This window comes from Pelophylax lessonae, assembly GCF_965119305.1.
Source record: "Pelophylax lessonae genome assembly, chromosome: 5".
NCBI classification, from domain to species: domain Eukaryota; kingdom Metazoa; phylum Chordata; class Amphibia; order Anura; family Ranidae; genus Pelophylax; species Pelophylax lessonae.
Window position 1 is genome coordinate 238,429,607 of NC_138772.1, and position 12,456 is coordinate 238,442,062.

A 12,456-nucleotide genomic window follows, 5' to 3' on the forward strand; every position below is an offset into this window, starting at 1 on the left:
GCATTCATTATATATGCTCTCCCACAGTACACAGAACACGGACATGCAATTATTTTAGTAAATATAAACTGCTAAATACCTATGCTTTTCCACAGTAATTAGCATTCTTGTGACTTCTATCAGTGTCTGGTTAAAGCTTGGTGGAGTTTTCATTCTCCTCTAATTGTCCTATGGGACTGCAAGGACCCCTGACCCTCTGTCTGGACAGTGATGATTGGCCCTGTGCTGATCACATGTACACTCCCAAGAATACACACCATACTGAGCATGTGCAACTTGCCCCAAGGCTCTGTTCTATCAGCAGATAGATTGGGGACCGTGGAAGACGGGGAGGATCAGAGAAGACAACCCCTTAGGTTTCACTGTGAGTATAACAAACATGCTTACTGCATATGCAAACTGGTTTTACTGCTGTGGGTTTAGTAACAATTTAAGGTTAAAACACTTCTCCAATTTTGTAGGAAACATGCCCTGAGACTGAATAATTTTTCTTCCTACGCTGGGATCACTATTGAGATATTTGTATAACACTATCATATCTCCTCTCAAGCGTCTCTTGTCCAGGGAGAATACATTTACACTAGGTTCACATCTATGCGGTTGTGGTAGATGCTATTTCAGGTGCGTTTTACGGTGTTTTTGATGCGTTTTCGCATTCAGTTTTCGTGCATTTTGCATTTTTTCTTTAAACACGCTGTGTATAGCAGGTTGCTAAGTAGCGGGCCGGGAAGCCGGCCACCACATGTTTAACAACCAATGATTATAAAAAACAAGCCACGCTACTCAATTGAAAAGTGCTATAACCACACAATATCAAATATATAGTGAAATTCGAAAAAGTCCATAGGTCTCTGTTTGAAACTCCAAAAGATATAAATTTAAGTGTTCATAGGGTCCACTGGGTATGTCGAACATCCACTAGTGGTACAAACTGCTTACCAAAGTGAATCAAAAATTGTGCCCTATGCAGGGGTTTGTACACCCAAGATCTCCAAACGGATATTCTACAGCCAGATCAAATTCCACTGTGTTTCAGGTATTGTACCATAAGATGACTTAGCAGGCATTTAGATCACGCACATAGAAAAGAAGATGGTATAGGATCCCATAGCGTAAAACTGATAAATGTTAATTGACTAATATACTGTATAATAGACGTGGAATATATCCCACTAAGCCATGAAAATTGAGTGACAAATTCCAGGTATATTATCACCACCGAATGTGCCGTGACCATCACCAAAAGTACAATCTGCTTATCAGATAGAAATATAACAATAGCCAAAAATAGTGTATTTGGACACCCAACTTTCTCCAAAACACAGTACCACCACCAATAGTGCTATCTGCTTACCAGACGAAAAAAGGTAGTATGCCAGTGGAAAGAAATGAAAGATAATCTAGATGGATACCACAATCCACACAGGAACGGTGACCGTCACCCCAATCCACAAACTGCTTACCAGATGGATTATAAATTAACGCCAGGCATAGGAATCAGATCCACCAAGGTCTCTTGTATGCCAAAATTCAGACTCAAATACCTCCAAAATGGTGGAAATTCGTATCTCCCAGTGGAGGCACCGGTCACAGGGTCACATAAATAAAAATAAAATACCCCATAGTGTAAAACTGTATATTTTAATGTTATAACAAAGGAAAGCAACTTACAAACATCGGATTGAGAACGCTCTGAACAGAATAGTGACAATCCGCCAGCCGGTTGGCTTTTCCGCCCGTCCTCCGTCTCGCTTTGATGATGTCCGCACGCCACGGGCAGAAAAGCCGACTGTGACTGTAGTGCGTTTCCGCAAAACGCACAAAAAAAAAACGCATAGGTGTGAACATAGGGTTAGTGCATGTAGTCATTCCTCGTAATTGAGGTACTCCAGTCCCCTTATTAATTTTGTTGCCCTTCTCTAAACTCTCTCCAGCTTCAGCACATCCTTCCTGAGGACTGGTGAGCAGAACTGGATGGAAGTGGACTAACCAAAGTGTTATAAAGTGGCAGGATTATCATTTTATCTCTGGAGTAAATTCTCTTTTTAATTCTTGCTAATAGTCGGTTTGCTGCAGCTTGACATTGCATAGTATTGCTCAGTCTATTTTCAACTAGGACCCCCAGGTCTTTCTCTATCCTGGATTCCCCCAGGGGTTATCCTCCTAGTGAGTAACTTGTAGTTATTTATATGTTTAGCCCCCAAGTGCATTACTTTACTATTTTCAATATTAAACCCCATTTTCCATGTAGTTACCCACCCCATTATTTTATTGAGGGCTTCTTGTAAAGTTTCTATATCTTGCTGTGAAGTTACTGCCCAATTTTTTGTGTCGTCAGCAAAAACTGAGATCGAGCTAATTATACCAACCATTTTTTAGTGTGCCTGTGTCTCTGGGATACAGCACAACACCGCTCGGCAGGAGGGCTTTGTGATTGGCCCTCCTGATCACATGACGGCTGTGTCCAAACACAGCCATCATGTGATGTCAATACAACCATTGTCATGGCGATCGGCTCTGCTTCTCCTCACACAGTGCTGGCAGGCGGCGATCAGTGAGTATTGAGCAGTTTTACTGCCTTTTACTCACTGATCACCCAGGCTAGTGTCCACTAGGGATGAGCTTCGAGTTCGTCGAATGACGAACAAATGTGCTTCTTCGCGGGAAATTTGAGCGCCCACATCCATAATGCACTGCGCGTGCAGTGCATTATGTGATCGGCCAAAGCATGCACCCTGACCTCCATTTGGCCAATCAAATTATCTCTGCCATGACTGGACAAAGGCAGGCTGCCTTTAGCCAATCATGGCTCAGGGGCTAAGTACATGCCCCACACTATATAAAGGCTGCTCGCACAGCAGCCACGTGTAGTGTGACTGTGCGGGCAAGATAGCAAGTAGTTGAGGCAGGGAGAAGAACGTGATTGAGGCAGGGAGAGGAGAGGGATTTGCAGTTTATCAGACAGTGTAGTGCAGTCTAATTGGAGACATTGCTAGCAGTGAGTTAGGCAGTGAGAGGATCGTGATTGAGGCAGGGAGAGGAGAGTGATTTGCACTTTATCTGAAAGTGCAGTGTATTCTAATTAGACACATTGCTAGCAGTAACTTAGGCAGGGAGAGGATCATGACTGAGGCAGGTAGAGGAAAGTAATTTGCAGTTTATCAATTGATTATATATTAGACCATTGAGTATCTATCGGTCAGTTCAGTATAGAGCATACATTGATTTCTCGCTCTCTCTTTATATATTATATATATATATATATATATATATATATATATATATATATATGTCTTAACCATCTTGGGCATGGAGTTCACTAGAGCTTCCCAGGTTGCCACTGGAGTCCTCTTTCACTCCTCCGTGATGATATCTAGTGGATGTTAGAGACCTTGCACTCCTTCACCTTCCGTTTGAGGATGCCCCACCACAAATGCTTACTAGGGTTTAGGTCTGGAGACATGCTTGGCCAGTCCATCACCTTTACCCGCAGCTTCTTTAGCAAGGCAGTGGTCATCTTGGAGGTGTGTTTGTGGTCGTTATGTTGGAATATGGCCCTGCGGGCCAGTCTCCGAAGGGAGGGGATCATGTGCTGCTTCAGTACGTCACAGTACATGTTGGCATTCATGTTTCCCTTAATGCACTGTAGCTCCCCGGAGCTGGCAGCACTCATACAGCCCCAGACCATGACTCTCCCACCACCATGCTTCACTGTAGGAAGACACACTTGTCTTGGTACTCCTCACCTGGTTGCGACCACACATGCTTAACACCATCTGAACCAATAGGTTTATCTTGGTCTTATCAGACCACAGGACATGGTTCCAGTAATCCATGTCCTTAATCTGCTTGTCTTCAGCAAACTTTGGCGGGCTTTCTTGTACATCATCTTTAGAAAAGGGTTCCGCCTGAGATGACAGCCATGCAGACCAATTTGATGCAGTGTGCAGTGTATGGTCTGAGCATTAACAGGCTGACCCCCCCCACCCCTTCAACCTCTGCAGCAATGCTGGCAGCACGCATATATCTATTTCCCAAAGACAACCTCTGGATATTACACTGAGCGCGTGCACTCAACTTTTTTGGTTGACCATGGCGAGACCTGTTCTCAATGGAACCTGTCCTGCTAAACCAATGTATGGCCTTGGACACCGTGCTGCAGTTCAGTTTCAGGGTCTTGGCAAACTTCTTATAGGCTAGGCCATCTTTATGTAGAGTAAAAATTATTTTTTTCAGATCCTTAGAGAGTTCTTTGCTATGAGGTGCCATGTTGAACTTCCAGTGACCAGTATGAGAGAGTGAGAATGATAACACCAAATTTTGCACACCTGCTCCCCATTCACACCTTAGACCTTGTAACACTAACAAATCACATGACACAGGGGAGTGAAAATGGCCAATTGGGCCCAATTTGGACATTTTCACTTAGGGCTGTACTTGTTTTTTTTACCAGTGGTTTAGACATTAATGACTGGGTGTTGAGTTATTTTGAGGGGACAGCAAATTTACACTGTTATACAAGCTGTACACTCACTACTTTACGTTGTAGCAAAGTATCATTTCTTCAGCGTTTTCACGTGAAAAGATAGAATAAAGTATTAACAAAAATGGGAGGGGTGTAGTCACTTTTGTGAGATACTATATGTAACGGATCAACCAGCACTCCTCCTTCGACGGATGCTCCTAGTGCTTCTCGAGGGCTCCAAGCACTCCACCAGACACCATATCCACCTCAGACCCCACAAACCTCCGCAGCTTAGTTGGGGTCTTGCCGTCTCCTACCCACCCTGGACCTACGACGAGGCTCCAGGTTCCGGTGGGTGAACCTCTCTTACCCCGGAGAGTGCAGTATACAAGCTCTTACAAGAGCTTAGTGATTATCCAAGGGAGTATGAAGAGCATAGCAATCTCTTGTAGCAGGTTTCCCCAATGAGAGACAGGACTCTAGATTGAGGGTGAAGAATAACTCTTTATTGAACAAGAAACATACTTTTATACAGTTTTCCCCAACAAGGTTACCGCCCAGGTGGACCTTGTGGAGAGCAGGACATTACATTCCAAATCCAATAAACACAGAGTTTTACACTCCCATACAGTGTACACAATTGCTGACAAATATTACTGTCCCATCTGAAGCAATTCAAACTATTAATTATCTGTCTTTCACTCCCAGTGATGGTGAACACCGTCAAATATCTTCCCCCCAAAGGTAGACTAACCGGGTACCAGACCTACAACTGGTCTGTGCCTGAGTTAGTCGGGTAACAAGTCCCAAAGAGTCAATCTATCATGGCAGCTTCCTTGACAAAGTTTCACATAGTTTGTAAGTTTGTCCTGGCAAGACGTATGAAGCTCTCATAGCTGATCCGTCTGTGGAAGTCTGGTTTGTTCAGGCCAGACTGGGCTTCTTGGGCACCCTGTGTCCCTAATAGACACAGGGTGACTTAGACATAAGAGGGGCCTAGTGGGCTGAGAGAGCGGTTTTCCAACCTCTCTAAGGTAGGCTGTGTTCCACTGGCCCTCCCAATGTCTGCACCCACCCAGTAACCAAAACAAATTGTCCAGAAAACAGCGTTACTCACCCAGCCAACTTCTGCCTCTCTCGTAGAACATACCCGCCACTGGGGAGAAGCATGAACTGGCCCTTCTCCTGGGAGTCCTTTCAGCCGCTGGAGAGAAGACAGGGTGGTGGAGCTCACTTCATCAGGCTGTTGGGGATCTGGGCTGACTGTCCAGCATCCCTGGCATATAAATGTGAAGACTGCAGTCCCATCCACTATCACAGGAACTCCATCTTTTGTATGTTGAGGGCATAGGCCAACTGCACTCTGCTCTGTTGCCAGCTCTTCTGCTGGGTTGGTGTCATCATTCTGGGGCACCAACTGCTGCTGGGAAGGGGAGTCAGCTGCTCCATCTTCCTTACCCTCATCTGGTGGTTGGGACAACCTTTCTCCAGTACCATCTCCCAGATGCACAGATCCTGGCTGGGGAGTGAAGACAGTTTCCTCCGCTCTGACTGACTTTTGCGGAGGGAGGACAGCAACCACCTCTCCCTTCTCACCCTGGGCCTTTGGAACTGCCACAGGTGTGGGGCGGAGGTGGTTGACTCTGTCCAGCTGCTAGTGCTTCAGCTGGGTGAGGAAGCTTTACTTCATCAGCTTATTGCTGGGGCAAGGGGCCAATTTCCCCAGCTTCCTGGAACTCTGTAGCTTTTGCGGGTGCTGGGCAGAGGTTGGTAGCACTCTGCCCTGTTGCCAGCTCTTCTACTGGGTTGGGGTTGGTGAATACTACCCCCAGGACCTGGTTGGGGGTCTGCGGTGGAGAGGAGGTATCGCCTACCTCCTCCTCCAGGTATTCCTGTGGGGTAGGTTGGGGATCTGGACCGGCCGTCCAGCATCCCTGTAGGTCTGGTGCAGAGACCGCGGTCCCATCTGCACCATTGGGGTCAGGGCTGCTGTCTCCCTGTGGTTGGGGAGAAGGATTAGTTGTCTCCTCTCCCTGAAAAGTACACTACTGCTGGGGAGGAAGGACGACACCTTCGGCTTCCTGTGACCCTTTCTGCCACTGGGGAGTAGAACCAACTGTCTCTATTCTCATTAATTCCTGCTGTAGCTGGGGATCTGGGCCGGCTGCTCAGCCTCCCTGTATGGCAGGTAGAGAGACCTTGGTCCCATCTCCGCCTGCCATCGGTGGGTCTTCCCAGTACCAACAGTCTGTAATGTCTCTCCAACTAAAGGGTTGTGGGTCTGGATCTGACACCCAGCACTCTGGCTCTGCTTGCAGGGAAGATTGGGGCGGAATAGAGTAGAGCAGGCGTTGGTAGTCCTGCTCCAGTTCCCACTCAATTCCGACCAGATGAATCAGGTCTGACCCCAGGTCATCCGCTTTGGGGAGACCCAGTAGGGCTTCCCTGGTGTGGATTTCCCAGCGCCGAAACTCTGCTGGACATCTAAAGCCATTGCTCTCCTCAAAGGCCTCCCACAGCAAGCCCGGGGCACTATAGTCCTCACCTTAGGGCATATTGTGTTCAGCCATCCAGTGGTCACGCCGGGTGGCGTACCACTTTAGTGCCCGGTAAGCTTCAGCCAGCTTAAACTCCTTCCAAATCAGGTCCCACAGCTCCGTCACCCACTCATCCAGGGGTTGCTGTCCTAGGAAAGGTAACCGCAGGGCAATGTATACCTGGAACTACTGTTCTTCACTGGGAAGGCTCTCTCTCTGCCTCCACTGCACATCCTCTAAGGCCTCATACTACATTTCCTTTTGAGTGACATCTCTCCAGTCCAGAATGCCTTCCTCTGATACAGGCCCATCCTGTTGGGCCAAGTGTTGCTGCAACCTCCAGAGAAACTCCTGCTCATATGGGGACGCTGCATGGGTGTTAGCTTGCTCCATAACATTACCGGTGTGTTTCTGAACTGCTTTTCCTCGCACTAGGATGCCATACCACCGCTGCCACCAATGTAACGGATAAACCGGCACCCCGACTGGGCACCTCCGTCGACGGATGCTCCTAGTGCTTCCCAAGGGCTCCTAGCACTCCACCAGACACATTAATCACCTCAGACCCCACGAACCAACACAGCTTGGTTGGGATCTCGCCGTCTCCTACCCACCCTGGACCTACGACAAGGCTCCAGGTTCCCGTGGGTGAATCTCTCTTTCCTCAGAGGGTGCAGCAGGAACAAGCTCTTACACAAGCTTTTACAAGAGCTTAGTGATTATCCAAGGGAGTATGAAGAGCATAGCAATTCCTTGTAGCAGGTTCCCCCAATGAGAGACAGGACTCTAGATTGAGGGTGAAGAATAACTCTTTATTTAACAAGAAACATACTTTTATACAGTTTTCCCCCACAAGGTTACCACCCAGGTGAACCTTGTGGAAAACAGGACATGACATTCACAATCCAATGAAAACTCCCATACAGTGTACACAATCCCTCCACTCTGCCTGATTACAGTAGCATATGCAGATGAAAGTGTATACAGAAACAGAATTAACCTAAACTAATTATCTAGCCATCTGGACAGGACAATGTGAGGTCATTAACATTTATCAATGGGACAGGCAGAATCCACATTTCATTTCAATACACAAACAATAGGGAAGCCTGTCTGGCATGCAGGGACATGGAATGCACACATTATTTAGGAGTCAGACTTCATGGCAATGGACTATAACAGTCTAAGTCTCCCAGTGTGAAGTGGGAATAAATCTTCAAATTTCTATATGAATGATATTGCTGACAAATATTACTATCCCATCTGAAGCAATTCAAACCATTAATTATCTGTCTTTCACTCCCAGTGATGGTGAACACCGTCACACTATATATTTATGATCTTTATGGTGTCTTTTTATACCTGTACATTAGGATCCTTCTTAATTTTTAGTTTATCATTTTTGTGGAAAGGTTTTTTTTTTTCGTGTTAATCATTTTTTCTGTAAAGCAGATACTGCTTACACAAAGTGCTTCATTATTGCTATATTGTGAGTTGCTCTTTTTTACCCTTAATAAATGATTAATTGATTGCTGCACTTAGATGGCGCTGCTCCTTTCTCTATGTTTCTGCCACATGCCCTGGGACTGCCCCTGCCATACTAATCAGCGCGTGCTGCCATTTGCTGCTAGTACTGATTGGATGCTGGTTTTCCATTAGACTGGCTTCTGTTGGAAAGATAGCTGACCAAATATCAGCTGGCTTCTGTTAAACCAGGCCGATATTGGCTGATATGTGGCCCATGTGTACCCAGCCTAAGAGCTCAGCCCTCTCAAGCCTCTATTTCTGCCGGGCTCTCCTTTTTCCCACTAGACCCCTTGCTGATTTCTCCAACAACTCAGCCCCCTGCAGCCTTACCTCCTGGTTCCCCAGCCCTGCTGCTGGTGCATGTGCAAGCTAGGAATGAGTGCACTCACCTTTTGCTGCTATGCAACTTTCTTCTCCTTAGTCTGCTCTCCCACACTTTACTGCAGTAGCATCAGAAGAGAATGAGCTCTCCAGCTGCTCCCACCCAATCAGCACCAGCGCAGCCTGCTTATCACAGCATTGCTTCCTATTTTCCTGCACCCCCTCCTGTTGCTATGTTCTCCATCCTCCCCTTCAGCCAATAACACCCTTTCTCCTGTCGCCATGTCCTGCTCCAGTCACTCTTTACCCCACTAACCCTCCGCATAATGTCTCCACTTCTGTCATACTTCCATCCCCATGTAACCTTTTTCACACATTCACCCACTCTGAACCCCTTCCTCTTACACTGTTCTCCCTCCTGTCATCCTAGACACCCCCTCCCTCTTCCACACTGCCTCCTCTCCCTCCTAACACCCCTCCTGTTATGCTTCCCCTCCCCATAAAGATTATACCTACCTATGCAACTTCTCCACCATTGTAATCACTGAGTGCACTTACAGGCACTTTTTTCTCCAAAGTGCAGCCCCCGCATTGTCACACTTTATATATATATATATATATATATATATATATATATATATATATATATATATATATATATATATAGTGCCCTCTTAGTTAGGCTGCTAAGTAGATAACATTTTTGCCTTCTGGTGTAATTAGAGTAGCAATTTTTTGGTCTGGCTTATTCAGGGCTGCACAGGCTGTGTGTTTGATTGCTCCACCCACCTTCAGAAGAAGGGAGGGAGAATTCAAATGTCAAATCTGAATATTGAGCAGGGCCTAGCCAATTTCTGGGAAGGTATGCCCAAGATGGTAGCTGGGCTGCTGTTAAAAAGTCTGCAGCTCTGAGGAGATTATCTTTTTGGAGATGGATCTATGGGATTAGAGGAGGAGGGCTGCCTGCCCCCGAAGCCCTTTGAATTGAAAGGTGGACTGCTTTGCAGGAGGCTGCACCTATGGGCTGATCTTGTTCCAGGACCTTTTAAGTAAAGCTTCTTTTCTGTGCTGCAACTTAATTCATGGTCCCTAGCCGTGAATCATGGACTGTTCCAGTTTGCCTTTGTGCTAATACTACTTCATTGTCCCCAGACATGAACTGTGGACTGTTCCAGACTGACTTTATTTGTGCCCTTACTACTTTTTTTTTATCACATCATATGTGAGGATATAGATAGCAATGTAGGAAATAAATTGAAACAAACAATCCACATTTTGACTTTGACAATCACAATTTCAATTAAATCTTTTTTTGTATTTTTATTACATAGGTAATGTAATGCACATACCTGCCAGATCAGATGTTCCCTTTTATCCTCTGAGGCAGATAAATAGACACTTAAAACGACTGTGTGTGACAAGGCAGTCAAAGCACTGGCAATTATAGCATCTCTCATGTTGAAAGGAAGCATGGTATATGCCACAAATATGATGAATAAGAAAAATGACACCTAGCCAAGAGAGAAGAACAAAAGTATTCATCACCTTACAGAAATTCAGTAAAAGAAAACTTTTATATTTTCATATCTTTAGTGGCACAAACATAATGTGATTAATTCTGTGTATTATAAATATACTACATGGGCATTTTTTTCCTGGCTTCAAAGTATAAAAGAGTATGTAGTGCTAAGATCCGTATCATGAATCTGAGACAAGTTACCTGCTTCATTTTTGTTCTAGTTTGAGAGAATTGTGGTATTGTAGACTTTAACGCTAAATAGGGGAGTTTTATATAATATTGGAATCAAGTGACTGAACCTATAGTGGGCTTGGATCTTTAAGATTTTCATTTTAGGGGTTCTAGATTTGATGAGCAGAACAGAGTGCATTAAGGGACCCAGTGTAAATGAACAGGTACATTACAAAAGCAGCAGTTTACCCATGTTATTAGGAAAGATTGGTGAAGAATCTGTGAAAATCCACACCTCCTTTGCCTAATCTGTACTAAACTTATTTGTGAAAGTAAAATAATATATAACTAGTATGACTAGGCACCAAGAAGAGTTGGTGACAGATTAATAAACAATTGAACCAGTAGCTGCAAAGGAGAGTTATCCTGGGAATTAAGGGTACTGGTAATGGCACACAGTTACTCCCAAAAATCGCTTGGGGAAATCAAAAAGTCTGCTCATGTTGGCATAGGCATAAAAAACAATTTATTGATAAAATGTTCCAGGATGGTATAAAACCAAAGAAGAATGACATATATTAACCACTTGCCGACCGCCGCAAGTAGATATACTGCGGCGGTCAGCCCCTCACAGGCAAAGTGACGTATATAAAACGTCACTAGCCTGTGAGGCTCTGGGGAGCGGCGGACATCGGGTCCGCCGGTCCCGAACCCCCCCGCGCGTGTGACCGGCGGACCCGATGTCCGCCGGTCACTCTGCGATCGTCGCTGCAGAGGGAGAAAGTCAGGCGGCTAGTGTAAACAAGCCGCCTGTCATTCTTCCCTGTGTAGAAACAATGATCACACGGTTCTACTATGTAGGACCATTGATCATTGTTCCTACAGCTCAAGCCACAGCCAATCACAGTTGGAATCACGCCCCTAGGGACACACACAGCCCCTCCCTCTCAAATAAAGTTAACCCCTTCACTGCCAGTGTAATTTTACCGTAACAGTGCATATGTATAGCACTGATTACTTCAGTAATGTCACTGGTAACCCCAAAAGTGTCAAAAATGTCAGTCAAAGGTCCGATCTGTCTGCCGCAATGTCGCAGTACCACAAAAAAAAAATTGCAGATCGCCGCCATTACGTGTTAAAAAAAAAAACAACAAAAATGACAAAAATCTTTCCCTTTGTTAGTAAACGCGATAACTTTTGCGCAAACCAATCAAAATCCGCTTTTTGCGATTTTTTTTTACCAAACATATGTAGCATAAAACAAATTGGCTGAAAATGTTAAAAAATTTCGATTTTTACATTTTTTTGGGGGGGAATTTCATATAAAAAAATGTGAAAAATATTGTTATTTTTGCAAAATTGGCGCTCTTTTTTTGTTTATAGCGCATGATCAAAAAAATCGCACAGGTGATCAAATACCACCAAAAGAAAGCTCTGTTTGTGGGAAAAAAAAGGACGTCAAATTCGTTTAGGTACGGCGTCGCACGACCACGCAATTGTCCGTTAAAGTCACGCAGTGCCGAATCGCAAAATACCCCCTAGTCAGGAAGGGGGTAAAATCTTCCGGGGCTTAAGTGGTTAAGTACACTACCACAAAAGCTCACCTAGCTGACCCCGAAAATAAACATCACATGCCCAGATCAATAGATGAAACCAGTTGGAGATCAATCCTGCGGGTGGTGTATGTCACGTCAATGGCGTGTGTTGAAGAGGAAAGGGGAAGAAAATTGCCGGTAACCACAAAGCAGGGAATGAGAATGGCCACTGCTTCGATACCTGCTGTTGACTAGGAGCCGTAGTACCATCGGACCGAATGGTCAGAGGAGCCGCGGTAGCCTGTCACCCTCACCGTCTCAATAGTGGGTGGAAGGAGAGGAATGGAATGGAATGCCTCCAGCGATGTCAAAAAACGTCAG

The 12,456-nt window shown here is 45.3% G+C and overlaps 1 protein-coding gene across 1 annotated transcript in view; it reads right to left on the bottom strand.

Moving 5' to 3' along the window:
• ADCY2 (adenylate cyclase 2) overlaps positions 1-12,456 on the bottom strand; it is a gene marked incomplete at both ends in the record, with an annotated part of 1,451,075 nt that overhangs the window by 1,333,400 nt on the left and 105,219 nt on the right. The window contains one exon of the mRNA XM_082258935.1: positions 10,200-10,361. Coding sequence (XP_082115061.1) covers positions 10,200-10,361 — 162 coding nt within the window. The remainder of the gene's footprint in view (positions 1-10,199; positions 10,362-12,456) is intronic.